The sequence below is a fragment of the Vespula vulgaris genome, chromosome 3 (assembly GCF_905475345.1).
Source record: "Vespula vulgaris chromosome 3, iyVesVulg1.1, whole genome shotgun sequence".
In the NCBI taxonomy this organism is placed as follows: domain Eukaryota; kingdom Metazoa; phylum Arthropoda; class Insecta; order Hymenoptera; family Vespidae; genus Vespula; species Vespula vulgaris.
Window position 1 is genome coordinate 9,510,114 of NC_066588.1, and position 21,925 is coordinate 9,532,038.

The following is a 21,925-nucleotide window of genomic DNA, read 5'->3' on the forward strand; positions in this document are numbered from 1 at the left end:
TAACTCTACCTACTATCGCGTTTTCCTAAGATCGACCAGTCGGTATCTTTTGAATGTACCTGTAAACTAAGTGGTTGATCTTATCTAATCTTAATATAATTGCGAGCGTACGTCATGAAATTGCTTATTATACTATGGAGAAGTTGATTCGGGAACTATAATACGGGGTTCGAAAATTAGCTCTACCTGTCCGCCTACCTACGCCACGGCGATGATAATGTCTGCTTATAGACATAACTACCTATGTGCGCCAAACTACCCATCTCTCTCTATCTCTCTCTCCCTCTCTCTTTCTCTCCTTCTATCTTTCTCTATAGGTTGAAAATAATCTTCGCGATTCTTTCTCCTCTTCTCTTCTTTCCTCTCTCGACCTACCCTTACTCCTCCTCATTCTCAACCTTTTCCTCTTTGGTCTCGTTCGCTCTCGAGCCCTTGCCAAAACTAGTTTATAAAACGAGCCCAGGCTCTCGAACTGCTTTCTTCTTGCGATCCAATGACCTTCCTGTCGTTGAGCCATTGTGACGAAGCTTGTTTGTGTTGTTACAGATTTGAGGAGAGACACTACGCTTTCGAAAGGTATGCTTTACTCTTTGCTAAGCCAATCAATCCCGTTGCATGTGTGTCCTTTTTACGTTGCTTTGATTCCCTTTTTCTCTTCTTTTTTTCCCTTTTTCTTTTCTCTTTCTTCTTGAATCTGAGACTTGTAATACAATGTCCGAATTTGCTCACGCTTTTTCTCGCATGTTTCTTCTGTAGCTATGTGTATGTAGTATATGTATGTAGTAACCGTTACAAAGACGGGAAGAAACTTTACAAGTTAAAGCGGTGGCAACGAACGAACGTTTATAAAGGACGATCAAAAGAGATTCGCGCGTCCGATAGTTACGAGTGAAACCGCAAGTGGGCCGGCTCCGAAGTAATTATTGCGCGTCTCGACAATTAACTTTTTGTCGGCTCGCGCGAACCTCTATGATTTCGCAGGAGGTATAGAGAAATAATAACGATCGGATATTCGGACCCGATCGAATCGTTTCACTTCTTTTTCTTTTATCTTTATCTTTTTCGTTTTCTTTTTATTCTTATTCTTATATCTCCTACTATTCTTAACAGGTTTAAAGTTATCCTCGAAAATTTTCATTTCATCTCGTCAGAATTAAAAAGAATAAAAATAAGAGCAAGTGAAAGACGAAAACGAAGACGAAGACGAAGAAGAAGAAGAAAAAGGACTATGTATCAGTCATTTGCAATGATAATTTTTCGACTCGCCGTCGTCGTCGTTGTCGTCGTCGTCGTCGTCGTCGTCGTCGTTGTGTCGTCGGCTACATCTTCGACGTATTCGTATTCGTGCGAGAATGAAGGGTGTAAATCGCGTTCATGTACGTAAATATTCGGCGTTGAGAGGGTAATTATGTAAAAGGAAAAGAATTTGTAAGCGTAAGAAAGGAATTGCAGAGCAGCGCCGAAGAGATTCGAAATCGTTCCGGAGTATAGGTACTACCTACCTACCTACCTACCAGCCGGGAGAGTCGTTGTATTATAATGTGTCGAAACGAATGCTTTTGTTTCCCGAATGAGTTACCGGGCCTCTTCGACCGTGTGTGCCGGCTGCCTTTTGTGGATTGCGCGCTGCTTCATTTGCCGCGGTTCAAGGTGGGCCGAGAGGGCCGTTTTCGTCCACTCTCAGAGAAAGAAAAAAATAAAGAGAGAGAGAGAAAGAGAAAGATTCAAGAGGTCGAGGACCCATCCTTTTCGTCTGCTTTCGAACTTCATCTGCTTTCTTCAACATCTACGATCTTAAAGTATTATTATTTGTCAGGAAAATTTTTTATCTCAAGTAATTATCATCATCCGTTTCTTATTTTCATACGATATGCTTCATTTAAATCCTTTCAGATAAACTTGAGCTTAATTTCATTAAAAAACATTTCTCTCAGTTATTATGGAAATTTTTTATTATGTTTATTTTGAATGATTATGTTATTATATATATATATATATATATATATATATATATATATATATATAGAATAATTATTATGTTAATTTTGAATGAATAATTATGAGAGGATCCAATTCGTGACATATACAACTAATAATAAAATCTATCTTGTATTTAATTATATTATGATTATAAAGAAAAATTTATAATTGATTTAGATATTTTTTTCGATCACACGAGATTCGTTCGATAATCTTTATCTTTCAATATTAATTCTTCTTTTTTTTCTTTTCCCGTTGATTCGTTTCCACCTTTCGCGAGTTTCTGTCGACGGAATTGCTATCTCCACACTATCGTTACTTGTAACGTCATTCTCTCCGAGAACGCACGACAAAGTACAAAGGAGGGACAATTACGTATAGGTTTTATCAACATGTCGACGGATTTTAATATACCTTCCTTTAATGACGTGCTCGATCGAGATTCATTGCATACGCATGAATCGAAGTACTTTATAAAGCGGAAAAGTAAGTCGGAATGCAACTAATGGAACAGGATCGAAGGGCAGAGTATAGTATACGTATAGAAAGATATATATATATATATATATATATATATATATATATATAGAGAGAGAGAGAGAGAGAGAAAGTGAGTTCGAGGATTCAGTTCGGCACAATTCCGATCCCTAGGATCGTCTCTTAAAAGGCGTTTTAAATCGGTGCTCCGTGAAAGAGAATCTCATACAGATGGAAGCATATAAAGGAATTCCACCAACCCTAGTGCTTTATCTCTCTTTCTCTCTCTCTCTCTTTCTCTCTCTCTTTCTTTTTTCTTTTCCCTCGTTTTGAACATAGACTGGCCTATCCGCGAACTTCATTATTGATTTTTTCGAGGTTCGTCACGTTTTTCTTTTTCTTTTTCTATCTTTCTTCTTTTCTTTCATCTAGCATTTATTTTCGTCCTTCCTTCTGTTTTTGTTTATTTATTTATTAATTTTTTGTTTGTTCATTCTAAGAATTCCAAAAGAAATTTAGAAGATCGACAGTCTTTTCGGTTTTTCGTCGCAGAAGCCTTTAAGCTAATAATAACATTTTCGATCGGATCTTCCGTGGATGGTTTTGAGATATCCTGAGATAATACCTAAGGGAAGGTTAGGATAATGGGTCGAAGGTTGACGGAGGGGTGGAAATGGCTACGGGCGACGAACACTCGACGGTACCGCAACTTCGAGATTCGATAAGCCTGCTAGGATCTTTTATTAGGATCTACTCGACACCCTAGCTACGCATCGGGTTAAATCAACGAAAGGACATCGCGTACTTGTTTCTCGCGACTTGTTGTCGCGGGGAAGAAAAGGAAAAAAGAAAAAAGGAAAAAGGAAAGAAAAAAAACCATGGCTTTTTTATTTTTCATCATTGAATGGATGATAATCGGGTGAGATCGAAATCATGGTACTATCGATTTCTCTATCCATCGAATAGCCAAGCATTAATAAGCAAAAAAGGAAACGTGTAGGGGAGATTTCGTAGAAGCAAAGCGATGCTACTCGTTTATTCCATAAATCTCTCAATAAATAACGGGACATATTGGTAGTGCGATAGCACGTTGGATACAGTGGCTGTTTATCGTATTCCACAAATGCGCCGGAACGCATTTAAAATGTATCGAACTGTCACGGTTTAGTGGTTTTCCCGATTTTGACATTTTTCATCGACGCCTGACTGTATCCTAGAAAGAGAAAGAAAGAGAAAGAGAGAGAGAGAGAGAGGGGGGGGGAAGGCCCTAACGCAGGGTGCGCCTTTAGGATTAGAGAGTTATTGTGTGTTCTAAATGCGTCGGTCAAGGGGGAGTGAACAGGACCCCCTTTCCCACTTTCGACAGGGTAATCCTGACCATAAGAGACCAACAAGCAGCCCTCCTAGCAACGTACCTCGCGTACTTTGTGGCCTTGACGATCTCGCCATGTGCTTCTCCATAGCTCGTTTATGCTACGGTGGTGCATGCTTGTGTTTTATACCTTACCGATTTACTTTTATCGTGTTATAATAGCCCACGAGCTCGGAATTGCTCTCAAGAAGAAGAGACGATTTTGATCCTAGTCGACACACCTACATACACGTATAATCGTATACACGTATACATACACGTACATATATATATATATATATATATATATATATATATATATATATGTAGTTTAGAAGATAAAGATAAAAAGAGAAAAGAGAAAAGAGGAAAGAGAAAAGAAGAAGAAAAAAAAATAATCGAGCCAGCCATCCCGGTATATTGTCCTATAGGATTTCAAGCTTATTTTCATACATACATATTTGCCTATGTCGTTTACGATAGTAGACACCGTAATGTGGATTCTGATTTTCTTCAGAAAACGAGTCGAAATTGAAATTTATAGAACGAAATAGATGGACGAATAGACGGCGTTGCGTAGTTAGTTAGAAAGCTTCCACCAAGGTCCTTTATTTCCTTCCCTACGGGATCTGTGTAAGTATAATACGTATCAAAGCAACGATGCTAATTCTTGCGACGGGAAAAGTGCTTCGGCTCGATTAATCTCAATATATAGACGATAGGAAGACAAGTAGTAAGAGAGTATGGGTCCTCCTAATCTGCATGAGCAGATTGCTTTGAGAATTGACACCGAGGATTTTGTGGCTCCCTTCGAAAGTGCTATAGCGATTCGTGTTTCTATGTGAGAGGAGACTTCTCATCTTGAATCAAACCCTTGGCCAACGTCGTCTTATCCTTATAGCCTCTCCTGGAACTTTTGCCACAAGACACGAACTCGATGCATATATTAACTACGTTTAATTGGCAAGAGGACACCCAAGGACGAGACGCGGAAGGATTCGTACATTGCTCTTCGTTATCGGTCGAGTACTACTCGACGTATCGAGTACCACGGACTGCTTGAGTTCTTACCGAATTTCCAAGAAAACGAATACAAAATGAAAGAGAGAGAGAGAGAGAGAGAGAGAGAGAGAGAGAGAGAGAGAGAGAGAGAGAGAGAGAGAGAAAGGGAAAGAAAGAGAGAGAAATAAGAGAGTGCAAATATTCATCCGTCGCGTTTCTCGTTATCGGTCGTTGTCGGTTTCGAGTACTACTTCGATGTATCGAGTAGCACGAGCTACTCACGATCCTCCTTCGACGAAGACTGAAATAAAAAGAAAGTACAAATATGTTTGCTCGCGCGTCGTTAAGCACGACGAATTCTTTCATTTCCTCTGTCTCTTTCTTTCTCGCTCTCTCTCTCTCTCTCTCTCTTTCTTATTTGCGTCCTTTCTTCTTACTCGATCGTCTCCGACATAATCGTATCTCCAAGCGCGCGTCGTTAAGATTAATGGTTATTAAAAGGAATACTTTTTTCCTATCGAGCGTGCTCGATATTCATCTGTCTGCCAGTTCGTAAAGAGCGCAACGTCTTTTCCCCTCTTCGTGATGCTCGGAATTTGACGCGCGATTGAGCGCGTTTCTCTCGAACGGACAAAGACATTTTTATCGTCACGTGAAAGGAAAAAAAGAAGAGAGAGAGAGAAAGTGAGAGTGAAAGGGAGAGAGAGAGAGAGAGAGGAGATACACCAAATTTTATTGGAATCGTATCATTAGTTCGCACGATTAAAAGGAACGCTTCATTAATAAAGATGAATAATACCAGTCTCTAAATTAATACTAACAATACTCGAGACAATGTTAATAGTAATAATAATAATAATAATAATAATAATAATAATAATAATAATAATAATAATAATAATAATAATAGTAATGATAATAATAATAATAATAATAATAATAATAATAATAATAATAATAATATAATAATATTATTATTATTATTATTAATATTATTACTATTATTATTGTTATTATTACTATTATTATTATTATAAATAATCTGTTAATATTTCGTATACAAATGTATGATGATTTTTGGGAACCTTCTCAAATTATGATTATAATTATCATCATAATTATAATAATAATGATACACAATATATTGGAATAAATGAATTATCATCAACGAAACAAGACTATAGAATAAATCGGACATCACATTAATTCAGAAACAAGAAAATAACACAATTAAAAGAAATATCCATACCTAATACATCAAACATATAGAAGAAAATAGGAAAGAAGATAGAAAAATAATACATACAACTCGCTGAGGAAATCAGAGAATTATGAAAAAGTTGAAATAATTCCCATCGTATTATCAACCGCAGAAGTTATACCAGAAAACATTCATCAATACATTCGTACATTACAATTACATCTAAACATACAATTACAGAAATCAGTACCATCCTGGACACATGTGAGGTTACAATCATAAAAAGATTCTACATAAACAATATTTTTTTACAAAAGTAAATACAATATAAACAAACAACCATAAAGAACAGTATTCACCATTTCGTACCAGATACAAGGCACATTTATGAAAGAAAATACATGGAGAATATAAGAATAAGAATAAGAATAACAATCGTAACAATAACAATAACAATAACAATAACAATGACAATGACAATGACAATGACAATGACAATGACAATGACAATGACAATGACAATGACAATGACAATGACAATGACAATGACAACGACAACGACAACGACAACGACAACGACAACGACAACGACAACAACAACAACAACAACAACAACATCAACAATAACAACACCAACAATAACAACAACAATAACAACAACAACATCAACATTAATAACAATAACAACAACAACATCAACAATAACAACAACATCAACAATAATAACAACAACAACAAAAACCAACAATAATAACAACAACAACAAAAATATCAACAATAACAACACCAACAATAACAACAACAATAACAACAACAACATCAACATTAATAACAATAACAACAACAACATCAACAATAACAACAACATCAACAATAATAACAACAACAACAAAAACCAACAATAATAACAACAACAACAAAAATATCAACAATAACAACAACAATAACAACAACAATAACAATAACAACAACAACAACAACAACAACAACGACTATGACGACGATGAACGATGACGACAACAACAACAGCAACAACAATAACAAACATAAACAACAACAACAATAGTAGTTGTAATAATAACAAAAATAACGACAACAATAACAATACCAACAACAATAATAATAATAATAATAGAATAGAATAGAATAGAATAGAATAGAATATCGATAATATTCATCATATAATAAATAATCTGCTAATAATCTCCTGTAAAAATTATGATTTTTCGGAATTTTTTCAAAGGATTTTTTTCATTTTCTCTTAAGGGGAAGATGAAATGCATGCCGAGCAACTCCTTGCACGCTCGACCGATAATAAGAAAGGACTACTAAGCGGGGAGGATTATGAGTAGTAGCGTGAACGAGTCGTTCTTTACCATACCTAAGGAAATACCGTTTTTCACTTGTAAATATATGGAAATTGTTTCCTTGTCAGTCTTTCGACTCCTTTGAAAGAATGGTCATTTCTCCGCTCGATCGAATGCACTTACCGAGCTGTCGCGATGGCAGAAGCGTATTTTAAATAGCGCCTGCATTGTATCTACTCTCTATACGTCGAGCGTATGCACTGTGAAAAAACGATGATGGCGTCTCGTCTGTGATGGATTTTATTTGCTTGTGTTGTGTTTTTCTTTCTTTTTCTTCGTTCCTTTCTCTTTTTTTTACTCTCTCTCCGTGTCGAGAAGAACACATGCGGATGTTGATTTCTTTAAAAATTGGAAGGTACGTTACTTACATTTAAACAAAGAAATTAGAAATAAATAAATGCAAAAGTATATTTTCAACTCGAGTTATACGTACGTTCAACTACGTTTTTCTTTTTTATAATGAAGTAAAAGATTTTAGATATAACTATGCTTGTACCTATGCTTCTTATTTTCATTTTATTTTATTTTATTTCCTTTTCAATTTAAAAAAGAAAGCAACGATACAAATAGATTTAAACGATGCAAACATTAGTTCACATTTATTTATTTAATATTACATAATAATAGAAACTTTCAATTGATTTTTATTTCTTTTCCCTTTTTTATAGATCGTTATTTATTAAAATAAAAAAAATACAAGAACATATCATTTACGAAAAATTAATTTTCAACAATATCAGCGTACCAGTTAAAATATAATAAAGAATTTTTATTTCATTTTTTTCAAAATATACTTTTATTATATGAAATAAATTCCATTTTAAAAAAACAACAATAACAATTTATTTCATAGAAAATCTGATTTTACGAGACAACGATAAACGTATCTAATTTTTCTTTCACCCTTAAATTTCAATTTTCGATCAAAATAATCGATTCGTTTCGTGCAACATCACTTTAGATTCGAATGTCATTCACAAAAGAAGAGAAGATTCGATGGGTAGTGGAGCGAGAATACTTTTTGATCGGACGTAGCTTTGGCATTCTAAACGTTTCGTTTAATTAGCGAGATGCGTTTTTTCGCGGCTCGTAAAGGGAAACGGAGTTGGTGATTACGCGAGGGTGAGAGAAAGGGAGAGAGAGAGAGAGAGAGAGAGAGAGAGAGAGAGAGAGAGAGAGAGAGAGAGAGAGAGAGAGAAAGCAACTCGTAGAACATAATAGGGAGATAAAAAAAAAGAAGTACCGAGCCGTTTCGCAGTAATTAAAAATGCTGCAATAAGGAAGGAAGGTAGGGAGGTTCTTTAATTCGTAACGGCTTATATTTATGGCACGTCACGGCTAATATTCCCCTTCCTCCGCCCACAAAAACCTCCTCCCTTAAAATCTCCTCGAACTCTACCACGCCTCGAGACTCTCTCTTTCTCTAATCGTACGTTTCGTTATCGATGATCGATCTACGAAAGTAACGAAAAATCTTCTCTTCGAACTTACCACGTTAACGTCTGTATTCTCTTAATCGAACAAATTTATAAATGAATAATTTACAAAAAAAGGAATTCTCAAACGCAACGACATAAGATAAAACGAAAGGAAGTTTTTTCTTATACCTATCATCTCGTACAAAGTATTTGAATGAAAATTTTGAAGAAAGTGAGACGAGACTATAACTCGAGAAAGGAAAGTAGATCCGGTTAGGTAGAAGCCACGGAGAGAAACGGCTTGGAGTGGATATAAATCCCACTTAGGGGTTGGTGGGATACGTATGCGTTACAGATAGACGCGGTTATTCATAAGCAATGGTCCATAAATAATAGAGCGCAGTACCGCTATACTGAAATATTGAAAGAGCCTTGTAAATATCGTATTGGCTTAGCACGAATTTACATGCTTATTCTTCTCTTCGTAGATTCTTTTTAATCTTTCAAATTTTCGTTGATATATATATATATATATATATATATATATATATATATATATGTATAATACATATATACATATGCATACATACATACATAAATATATATATATACACATATTTTTTTCTTCTCGCAAATACTTCCTTATCTAGTTGATTTAGTAAACTTTATCGTGATATCTATACATAAGTTTTTTATTCGTGTTTACTGTGTATATATTTGTGTGTATGTGTGTGTGTATGCGACTCTTTGATAAACTCGAAGAACATTAATCAGGTGGAGAAACGTCATTATGCGTGACGCCGTTCGCGGGCTAATCTTGTAAAACATTATTCTAACTAAACTGTCATAAACGAGAGGAAATGAAAAGAGCTGCTTAATAGCTTATGTATGCAAATGCGACGGCACGCGGCAGATTGCACGGAGTGCTCTCGAGTGAACGAAATAGGAGTAGCTGAGGAAGTAACCCAAGAAAGGGTGATTGTCGCGCTAACCCTCTATCTTGAGAAAGACGAGAAACAATAAGAAGTATTCATAACGGTTAAAATCGATCCGTTCGATAGAACGGAAGGAGATATAGTTAAAAGATGAATGTGAAAATGAATAAGATAAGATAATGACAGTTCGTTCGCTCGAATGCAATTAAGATACATACCTTTTTTATTTGATAGAACGCATAAAGTAAACAAGATCGATTAGAAGCGTTAAATTGTTAGCGAGGAGGCGGAAAGAATTATAAAGGACGATGCAAAGAAAGATAGAGAGAGAAAGAGAGAGAAAGAGAGATAGATGATCGCATGAATATGTATACCGTAATCAGAGCCTCCTAAAACTGTCGCTGCCAAGTTTACGCGAGATCCTTATCTGTACGCTGGATTCATTATAATATTCATTCGTTGCTCCTCGCCGTGCACGTCACTCTCTGCATGATATTTCTTCGCGAGAGGTTTTTTGCGTATGTATCTCGTCTCGAAAAGATAAATATCTTCTACATCGACACGCGTATGCGTGTGCAAGCCCGCATACCTCGGTATGTGATACGACGAAATATAGAAGCAAATAAAATAAAAATTGTTTTCTTTTCTTTTCTATTTTCTTTTTTTCTTTGTTTTTTTCTTTAAAGATCGGTTAAAGAGAAGATCGAGAGATCGATCATGTTGATACACGTAAACACAGTGTTTCCTCTAATCAATCACGTCTTATTGAATAATATTCGGTTAAATTATAGGAACGCCGTCATAATTGATACGACTTTAGCCCGCTCGAGGAATAATTAAATAGACGGACCGAGAAGAAGCCCTCCATTGCTTTAGGGGAATGATCGACTTGGATCGGTTCCGCGATTCGAATTCCTGATCGAATTAACTCACGGTGAAATTATCCGAGCTTCTTCGCCGTTAACTCCTACGTACCTCGTAGGTTGGTCGGTTCTGCCTACACAACGTAGTGGAAGCAACGCGCGGGAACTCGATTCGGTCTGAAACAATTTCATTTGCATCGTAAATAGTGAAACAAATTTCCTTTGATATTGAAATCGGCCATGGAGGAAGAGGAGGGAGAGGAGGAGAAGGAAGAAGAAGAAGAAGAAGAAGAAGGAGAAGAAGAACACGAAGAAGAAGATGAAGAAGAAGAAGAAGAAGAATAATAATGGAAGAAAGGAAAGGTTGCGGCCTCTCTCTAATTTTCTCCAAGATGTCAGCTAACCGAACGTAATTTCCTATTTGCATGAAGTCTTAAAGTCGTTCGTCTTCTTCTTCTTCTTCGCAAGATGCGTTTACGATAAAATGATTTAACGTTAACCTTAAAATTTTACTAACATTATTTATCTATTTATTCATATTCCATAGAAGAAAATGATATATCAAGGTTTAACTAAAACTAATACGAAATTCGGAATTCGTACTGATATTCGATAGAATTTAATACCGTATAACGGTCTTAGTTGTGGTCTTAACGTTGTTATGTATGAAATTCACGTGCAATCGTTGGATGAATATAAGTTTGAGATGACGCAGCTTCGTTGGCATCCGCCATCATATAGATATTATTGTTATTGCACTCTCGAAAAATCCACCACCGGTGGATATCAACGTTAGTGTATGGTGTGCGTGTGAGCGGTAAGCCACGGAGGACTTTCGACGTTTCCAAGCGAACGATCTTACTTTTGTAGGAGAGGGACTGCTAGAACGGAGGGGTCGGAGTGTCATTATGCAAAAGAGATGGTCAGTTCGGTAATCCTAGGATCTCTCAATGGCCGCTCGAGTTCTTGAACGTTTCGGATATCTCGCGAAATTGTTTCTGCAAGATTGTCCGAGGAGCGACAAATGGAGCACTCTAGATTGAACTCTCTGACGGATGACCATTGGTTGGTTCGAAGATATGTATATTTTATTATAAAACTCTTCCACCCTGCCTGCTGTGACCATCCTGTGTCGTCTGTGTCATCGTTATACGTAAATGGCAAAAAGTTTTGAAGAAGAAACGATTAAGGATGAAAAATCCTGACTAATCTCACGACCTCAACGATTTGAAATTACTTTTGTTCAGGAACAATGAAAAAAAGAAAATACACGTATATGATGAAATCAGATCATTATCGTATGGCTCAAGCGTACGTGATAGAATTAAATCCTTTTGATTTCTTTTGGACAAAATATGTTAGAGGAATGGAATAAAAACGATTATGATCCAATAAAATTGATTTCACCAACATACGTGTCTCCCTAGTGTTCCTGTTGAAGCAAACGAAGAAAATACAAAAGGAGGAGGCAAAAAAGAGAAAAAAGAAGAAAAAAAAGAAAAAAGAAATATTTTTTGATATCGAATCGCCATCGCAAGGCTCAACGTAAGTGCCTCACACGAGAGGAGTCGTAACGACATAAGGATGTAAGGCGAAGGTGGGTCATAAAAGGGCCGCAACGATGATGACCCTTAGCTGCTTAGCAGCAACAGCAGCAAACAGCGAGATCAGCTACCAATGTATAGAGTACGTAGACTGGGTCTTACAGCATCGATGCTGGTATCGTTGGTATCTAAGATACGGATGAATCATTTATCGGCTCCATAACCCAGGACGTCGGGCAGCCGGTGGTCAGTTTTATGCGAGCGTAGTAGAATTTGATCAAACTTCGTTTTGCGGCCACTCGGGGAGCAATAAGCGACCTGCTCGACCCTAAAACTACGGTCCCGAAGGTCTTCTGCTATCTCTCTCTCTTTCTCTCTCTTTCTCTCTCTTTCTATATTGTATCTATCTCTATTTCCTCTTTAGAACCATCGTACTTTTCATCGACGAATCGAACAAAATTTAGACTTTTGCATCTTCCACATCTTCTTTCTCTTATCAAACTCATTCTAAATAAATAATTGACGAGGCATTTATTGAGGTATCAAGTATGTCTCTCTTTTTCGTAATCTTAGAAGTAGTCGAGAATCTCAAGAGACCAATATTATCAAAGATTCATAAAAGTAATATTGTACCCAGGTGGTGGTAATAAAGCAAATAATATACCGGACAAAATTCTTTAATTCTAACTAAGTTTTACCTTTTAAACGAGGGTGACGAGTGAGGAGCTCGTAAAAAAGAATATATTTCCTCGCGAGTTTAAATTATACGATCGTCGACGTACCAACAAAAGCTAGATTCCGTTGGAATCGTTCCTGGCAGATTTCCTTTTGGTTAGTAAGAGAGAACTATTCGAATGAAAAACGGTCGTCCTCGAAGGGAAAGGGAAAGGTCGAAGGTCGATGGTAAAGGTGCCGGTGAAACGATCGAGATGCTTCTCTCTCTCTCTCTCTCTCTCTTTACTGCTGCTAAGGAATCAAAAAGTCCGTGTAATTATGATGGGCAAAGTGATTGTTGGACAGTGAGCAAGTGCGGCTGAGATAAATGGAGGCGAAGGATCGAGAAGGATGGTTGGATCCTTCGAAGGGCTGGCTCGTTCTCTCTTATGCTCCTTGTACGAAGGAGCGCTCGCTGTCTACTCCGCGCAAACTCATAAATCTCGGGGCAAATAATTGCTCGGGCTACGCTCTCGCGGCTCAAATCAGTCCTGTTGATTTAGCGCTACGTCCAGAGGTCACGTGACTTCGACAGTCCAACGCCGATCTGTTTACATGATCGGTAACATCCAACCATTAACCCCTCGTGACTTCCTTTATCGTTTAAAATTAGTTCTCTCTTTCTCTCTTTCTTTCCTTATCTCTCTCTCTCTCTCTCTCTCTCTCTCTCCTTGACGAGCACGATCTCGTTTGATGTATAAAAGTCGTTAGTAATGATGTCTTCGCGAAGAAGAAGAAGAGAGAGAGAGAGAGAGAGGAAAGAGGAACGATCACGAGACGATAAATTATTATCTTTCACGGTGAACGTTCGAAGGATCGTATTCGTGACGAGAACGTCTGGATGAGAAGAAGATTGAAATTTGAGAATGGAATATGATTTCTTTTCCTTTTTCTCTCTTTTCCCTCCTCTGTTCCTTTTCTTTCTTTTCTCTCATTTCTTTCCTTTCCTCTTTTCATTGTCCTTTATTTTCTGTTTTCTCTTCGTCGTGATCTTTGTCTCACCTACGAGTTATGGCTTGTGAATTTTCGGAGGAGTTCTCGGAAGCGGTAGCTCCGAAAGAAGACAACGAGTTCGCCACTTTCATGTCCGAGTGAATTTTTCAAGGTACCGCTGGAGACGTCTCTCTTCAGTTTCTTGGAAACGCCGACGGACGATCCAGTAAAGAACCATAACCTCGGACTTAAAACAGCTGAGAATTCTCCTTTAACGTTTCTCTTCTCTTTCGTAGATAGAAAAATTCTATCTTCTTTTTGTTTGTTTGTTTTTACTATTATTATCATTGTCATCATTGTTATTATTACTAATATCATTATCAATTATTAAAGTGACACGAGATCGGGGTATCGATATTGGATATATAGAATTGGTACAATTGGTGACATCTAAAACTTCCTCTTCCTCCATATCTTTCTTTCTCTTTCTCTCTCTTTCTTTCTTTCTTTATCCGGAATTGAAGTTTTACGATCCTTTTTCGCTTTGGTCAGAAGTCGCTTAACGAACGCGTCTCACCAGCAAAGTAAATATTTGGAGTACTTGAACGCACTCCACTGCGCACGGGTCGAACGGGATATGTGTCTGCTGTGTAGGATATTAAGTGTACCCATCGGCACGAGTCTTCTTTTTCCTTCGAGAGTAGACACGTTGGAACAATACGCTTTCCTATTTCTATCTCTATCTCTACCTTTCTCTCTCTCTCTCTCTCTCTCTCTCTCTCTCTCTCTCTCTTTCTCTATCTATTCTTTTTCTATTCGTCTTCGTATTATCGTATTTGCCTCGAAGAACGGTAATGATATACGGAAGAAGAATGACATAATAGCTACGTAAATATAATAATAAAAAGAAAAAAAAAAGTAATTTTTTTTCAAAATCCAAGCTCTGTATACACGTACATACACACATTATACATGTGTACGTAACTCAACACGCTCAAAGTTCTAACTCTCGCAATTTCTTGAAAGCATTGTCGCATAGTATCGTGCGATGCGCTCGTTTCTTTCTTTTCCTTTTTGTTTTTATTCTCTCTCTCTCTTTCTCTTCCTCTTTACTGTTCCATCCCTTTGTCGCGGACATATTTCGTTCACTTCATTCGTCCCTGAGGGAGCGTTTCGAGATACGTGTGGTTTTGGAGCGGTACCGCGAGAACATCGACGAACGTGAAATCGGATAGTCTATGTACTGTTTTCTTAAGTTATCATGACATTTTCCGATTGTGTGATATCGTTCGTATAAAAACGAAATTATTATTTTTAAATAGATATTACATTGATCTATCTGTTATTTACTCTTTATAGTTTGATGTTCCTCATAAACGTTGAATACTTTTTGCTATTGAGTGAGAAAGAGAAAGAGACACAGATAGAGCAAGAGAGAGAGAGAGAGAGAGAGAGAGAGAGAGAGAGAGAGAGAGAGAGAGAAAGAGAAGTAAAATAGAACGATATTGCATATTTCGCGTTTCACCCTCTATTACATTAGACTGTGTAACCCCGTACGCGTAAACCACCCACGACTTTACGATCCCATATACCGACGAGTTTATTCTTTTATTACGAATATTGTGTACCCCCCTCACGTGCCAACTCCCTCCCTGCGATCTTTCTTTACTTACACCGCGTAGTATATTACGTTGGCATGTCTTCTTCCGATCCATATGTTTTGCTTTCGAAATTTACAAATACGTATCTGTCTTTTTTTTCTAATTTAACGAGACGTCAAGGGTCTTGCCTGTCAAATTCAAAACTTCAAACAAACATTTCTCGGTATGATTTATTTAGTTATTTATTTATTTTTATCTTAAAGTAATCTTTTCCGTGTAATATTTATTTAGTAAGTCTGGCTTTTCAGTAATTATATCAAATTGAACGAAAGAATTTCAACAAATTTATTATACTATCCTAGCAAATTATCTACTCTTATAAAATATTTATGACTATTTTTTTTTTTTTTTTTAATAGAAACGCGATCAAATCTTTTTAACGAAATAATCGATACAGATTTTTTCAAGAAATGCATCACATAATGTAAACGCATCTTGTAAAATATTTATCGCGATACTTTTTCAAATAGATTAAAATTAAATCCAAAAGAACGAGTTAAAAAATACAATATATAAAAAAAAAATACAAAGTATCATCCTATTGTAACGACAATATTTCCTGTAAAATATTAATCAACATTTTTATTCGAACGAAATAATCAAATATGTCCGGCAGGACTTTAAAAACAATTCTGTAGGAAAAAAAAAGAAAGAAAAAAAAAGGAACGCTATCATCCGTTTCTGGAAATGATCTTATAAAATATTTATGTGAACATTTTTTTTTCTTTTCTTTCTTTTTTCGAGTAAAGTAGACCTGTCGAGACAAAGTCAAAAAATCTTACAACGCAATACACGAATAATTCATACAGCACTGTGGTCCAGAAACGAAAGACAGACAGACGGAAAGAGACAGAGAGAGAGAGAGAGAGAGAGAGAGAGAGAGAGAGAGAGAGAGAGAGAGAGAGAGAGAGAGAGAGAGAGAGAGAGAAAAGGAGTCTAAAGCGAACCGTCGTTTGTCCAGTCGCTAACGTAGATGTCAACGCGATATCATCTCGTTGGCTGCTTCGTTCTCAAGTTACATCCGCAGTGCACACGTTGCCAGGTCATTCGGGGCCGCGTTTCATCGAGAACCGGAGCCCCGCACTTTTGTTTTTACGCGTGCATACCGCTCGGAGAACGAGCTTCTCGCTTATCTTAACTCCGTCTGCTCACTATCTGCCGAATTCGCTCTTGATCTAGTAGGTCTCCACTAGGTCAACCACGAAGGTCACCGAAAGAAAACGAACAACTGTATGAGAACGGGCGGAGAGAGAAAGAGGGTAGGTGAGAGTAGGTGGAGTGTGTTGAGGATTCATAGTAACTCGTAAAATTTTCCCCTTGAATCATTTTTGTACGATTCTTAATTTTGTATTTAGGGTTAAGAAAATTAAAAGAAAAAAAGGAATGAACAACGAATGGATTTAGATCGACATTTTAGTATCGATGTGTGTAATATGACTTATCTTTGACTGTCAATGATGATTATTATAATGACGATGACGATGACGATGATGATGATATAATCTACATTAAAAGAGAGAGAGAGAGAGAGAGGGGGAGAGAGAGAGAGAGAGAGAGAAGATCGATCAATGACGTCAATGCACTCCGGAAGTCTCATCACGTAGCAGCCAGTTCATTCTTCACTCGTAGTTAGAGGTAGACTCGTCCGAATCGTGGCATCCATTTTAGAACGGCTGTCTCGCTACTCGTCTGCGTTTCTTTCTTTCTTTCTTTCGCGTTGCGCGAATTCCTGGTAAAAAGGAAGAAAAGAGAGAGAGAGAGAGAGAGAGAGAGAGAGAGAGAGAGAGAGACACCTCGCTATAAGGGAAGAGAATCTTCTCTGACTTTAATCGAAAACGATGAGAAATAACGATCTCTGGATATGATTTAAGGATTTCACAGTATTATCGATACGAATAAAAAGAGATGAGATTTTACGACTGTAACCGGCTCGTTTCCGAACTTACCTATCTTCTTTATGGTCAGGGAATAGGAAGGTCAATGTTAAAATGGATTTATAGTCCGAACGGACGGTTAATTTATCGCGTGATTAGAGATATAGGATGATAGGGTAGGCAGAAAGGTGAGGACGGGGTAATCGTGGGGAGGGTTGTAAAAAGGGAAGGGAAAGAGCTCGCTATAGGTCAGGAACTCGCGATGACTTTCGACTAGTTCCGAGGATGACAGACTTCGAAGACGATACACGTCGGAGTGACTAGAGACTCCACTTATTCTCAGCCGTTAATTAAGTTTGTTTAACTACGCCAATATTGATGTGCGCTAACTTGCTTAACAGCTGTGCAAGAAGAGCGCATAGCTCGAGTGTCATCGGTTCTACTCGCCTATTTCTCTCTCTCTCTCTCTCTCTCTCTCTCTCTTTCTCCTTTACTCTTTTTCTCTTTCTCTTTCTTTGTCTATCTTTCTCTCTTTCTGTCCTGACGAAAGAGTGCCCTTCTGACATCTCTCATAACGCCGCTCTACTGCGTTTGCACGCAGAGCTTACTCGAGAACTCGTCTGGGGAACTCGATGCTTAAGCTTCGAGCAGAAATAAGACACCTCGCGTGTATACGGAGTTGACCGGTAATTATTGTGAAACTGGGATTTTTTCTCTTTCTTTCTTTTCTTTTCCTTTTTTGTTTTTTTGTTTTTTTTTGTTTTTTTTTGAAGAAATTAAATCGATATAATCAGTTCTTTTCTTTTTCTGGAAAATCGATTTTAATTATTATCGAAGTATTAAGTATTTACAAGTGTTCTGGAAAAAAACAATGATTAATCATTTATTATAAATGTAGTTAACAATAAGTACAGATATTCAAGATTGATTTCATCGAAAAAATATATATGTTTAGGAATATTTAAAAAATGTCATTTTTAGTCTTGTGTTTATTTGTATTTTGTTATTATGTCAATTATTATTAAAAATATTAATTGAGAGAGTACGTTGAATTGATACACTTTGAGAATGAAAAGTAATATTCGCGTTAAAAAATGTTATTCTACATTTTCTATTCATTTTCTATTTCATTAGTTATTATCATAATAACAAAATAATAAACAAAATTTAATGTGGAATTGGACAAAACGTGATTTAATGATTAAAGATTAGGATTAATCTAAAATCAGATTGTTTATAATCAGAGAAATAATAAAAATCACGTAATCAAAAGTTTTATTAATATAATAATTATTAATCATGGAATGAATTACATCTTTGATTACATATTTTTAAAAATACATATTTATTATTTATATAGTTTCAGAACATAGTCTTACTGACAAATTATTTGTTTATCTTTGATATGAGAGTGTACGCGAGTAATAAGTTGAATTATCATTTCAAATATTTTATCTGATAATTTATATGCTTTCGGTATTATTGTTATTATAAGAATGATATCTTGATGGAAGCTGATGATGACAATGACGTATGATATAAAGTAAAAACTTTTTTTATTATTATAAATATTAATCCAGAATTTTTAAATATCGTTTTTCTCCTCACATAAAATGTAATAATTCTATATTAATTAATAAATACATTCGTCGATAACAACATTCAATTCTGTTAAGCGTTTAGACGATTAAAGCTGTATAAAAAAAAAATTTGTAAGAGATATCGTATAATTTTCAATGTATTATATAATTTACACATTACCAATCTTAAGAAAATATAAATTAATCATCGAATGATTTAGATATTATTGATTTATGATTACAAATTACAAAAGTGATTATGATTATTGATTTATTGAAACAATGATTAATTGATTAAGGGTTACAATTATTATGATTATATAGAATTTGTTTAGCTTTGATTTGAAGTTATATATTAAACAAAATAATAATAAGGAAATATGACAAATATATAATAAAATAAGAAATTGGAGGACTCGTTATAACATTACTTTCGACATCTCAATACTCTTTGTTCTTTCAACCATTCTTCACAACAGTCGTAATTCGCTGACACACACATAACATATACACGTATATACACATCTATACTCGTTTCATAAACAAACGAAAATTCCTACGTTACGACAGTTCGTCTCGTGTCAGCTTGGAAAGGCACGTACACATATAAACGACCTTGATTTTTTCATCAAATGAAAACAAGAAATCGTAACACGGAAATAAACATAACGATAGACAAAACTTCTTTTCATCCGATATAAGTATTGAATGAGAAAAGGTACATTAAATTTATACACACGTTTTCAAGTCTTATTTCTAAGAATTATTTTTCTATTTTGTTTTCTTTTTTCTTTACCATGTAAACATGATGTCTTTTTTAATGAATGATATTTATCCATTCTCTGCGTCATCTTTACGCATTTTTAATAATGATTGCTAATGTACAATGTTATATAGGCAGTTATTTATATGCATAATTAGGTAAAGTATATATATGTGTGTGTGTGTGTATCCACATGTATTCATCGAAGTGAACCGAAAAGTCGAGCGTTCGTGCACGTGCAACTGGTAAGCCTATCGTGCTTAATGATCGATCGTTCGACTTGTTTATGACTATACATTACCGGTAATCTTACGAGCGTAATTAATTTAACCCGTGCCTTTCCATTCTGTCGATTCCTACACTTTCGGATCCTCCCTCTGCATTTTTTTCATATTTTTTTTCGTCTTTATAGCCGATGCAAAACACCGCTCGGTCTAATACACTACCTTCTACGTAGATTTATGTCTTTTCTGCGTGTAATCGTTCGGTTTATACGTTTCCGCTTTCTAAAATACGAGTAAGATAATCATATGTACGTGATTTGAAATATTTTCTTTTTTGTTTCTTTCTTTTTTCATTCTTTTCTTCCGTTTCGTTCGATTATATTTTTTTGTTCATCTTTCAAACGTGAATTTTGGCAAGGTAGAAACTTAACGTAGAACATTATCAGCAGTACTCGTTTCTTACGTTAGAAAGTTGCGTAAGCTCGGTAAGACACTTTACCTAAATCCAGTAGTCACGATGCTTGGGATATTAGGGTTGTTACAACAAGAAGCATTAGTGAAAACTTAGTATTTAGCTGGGAGAAGGAAGGGTGTCCTCCCTTTTCAACGACTCTGTCCCTTCGGTATTACACGGTTTAAAATCCAACGAACACACGTTTTACGTATCAAACGATTTTCTCACGAGATTTGTATATGGGACAGAAAATACAATATATAGATGTATATATCTCTACGTACGTGTGTGTGTGTGTGTATGTTTGTATACATATAATTTTTGTCGTTTATTTTCGCGACAAAGTTTCCTCGTGAACCTTGAGAAATCCAGGGGAATATCGCGTGTGCCGAGGGTCGTCATCTAATTCAGTAATGCTCTGTCCTGGGAACGGAAAAGGCCGTCCAGACAAACTGGGATAGGTGCCTTCATTATGGGATCACTCCGATGGGAATCATCGTGTCGCATCTTCTTGCCTTTCCCTCTTAGTCATACTTGTAATTCTCTTGACACATTTATGCTTTTCGTACTTTCTACGAAACTCACATATTTTCCTTTTACATAGGGTTTTCTTATTAAGGGGATTTCTTATTACACAGGATTGATATCATTGTTTATTAGCTTTAATATTATTTGATAAAAACTTCGATGTATTTATAATATTTTAAGTCAACAATTGCAATTTACTACATCACGATTGGATTAAACAACATATCGAATCAATTCAAAAACTTTTCGATAAACAACGTGACATTGTTAACACGTGATATATATGAATACTCGATAGTACGTATACAGTATAGTAGATAAAGGAAGTAAAACAAGATTAGGATATAAATTTCGGAAAATTTCTTTCGGAAAATCGATGATCGAATCGAACGAATCAAAAAGGTCGATGAGCGATCAAGTGGGGGTGAGTGGGAGAAAAGAGGGGAGGGGGCGACTTTGAAGCGGAACGTCGGATGGACAAGCGGACCAAGTCCGTACAAGTAGATAGATTCAGTGAGCTTGAGCGAAGAGAGCCGAGGCAAACCCGAGCCGCCCCTGTAATCACAATTGAAGGCTATTTTCTCACCGCTCTGATGATGCACTCTGATGATGCCTACCTCGCGTATAACCTCATAGGATCATCTCTCCGATGGTGGAACATAGAAAGAGAGAGAGAAAGAGAGAGAGAGACAGAGAAAAAGAGAGAAAGAGAAAGAGAGAGAGAAAGAGAGAGAAAAAGAGAAAGAAAAGAGAGAGAGAGAGAGAGCCACGCTTAGTCTTTGCCGCGGCGGTCGTAGTGGTCGTGAGAGGAGAAAATAAGTATAGAAGATGATGGACGCTCCGAGTAATTCCCTTTAATAATTGAAATGTACCCGCCGGACCTGGCCTCGTCCGGTCAGCCGGGCCAGTTTGCGGTGCATGCGTACGGCTTGATAGATAATTGTCCTCGGCGCTATCAAGCTCGAAAACCGATTTTGATTCAAACCTCTCCTCCCTTCCACCCTCCCTTTGCCCTTTGCCAACCGCCCGCTCGTCCGCCCGCGATCTATAGGATCT

The 21,925-nt window shown here is 36.4% G+C and overlaps 1 protein-coding gene across 6 annotated transcripts in view; it reads left to right on the top strand.

The window, feature by feature from the left end:
- The window catches only part of LOC127062798 (protein trachealess), an 86,617-nt gene that overhangs the window by 25,870 nt on the left and 38,822 nt on the right, over window positions 1-21,925 (top strand). For 3 of the 6 annotated variants that reach the window (XM_050991569.1, XM_050991572.1, XM_050991571.1), the window contains one exon: window positions 547-576. The exons of the other annotated variants lie outside the window; for them this stretch is intronic. In XM_050991569.1, coding sequence (XP_050847526.1) covers window positions 547-576 — 30 coding nt within the window. The remainder of the gene's footprint in view (window positions 1-546; window positions 577-21,925) is intronic. 6 annotated transcript variants of the gene reach the window in all.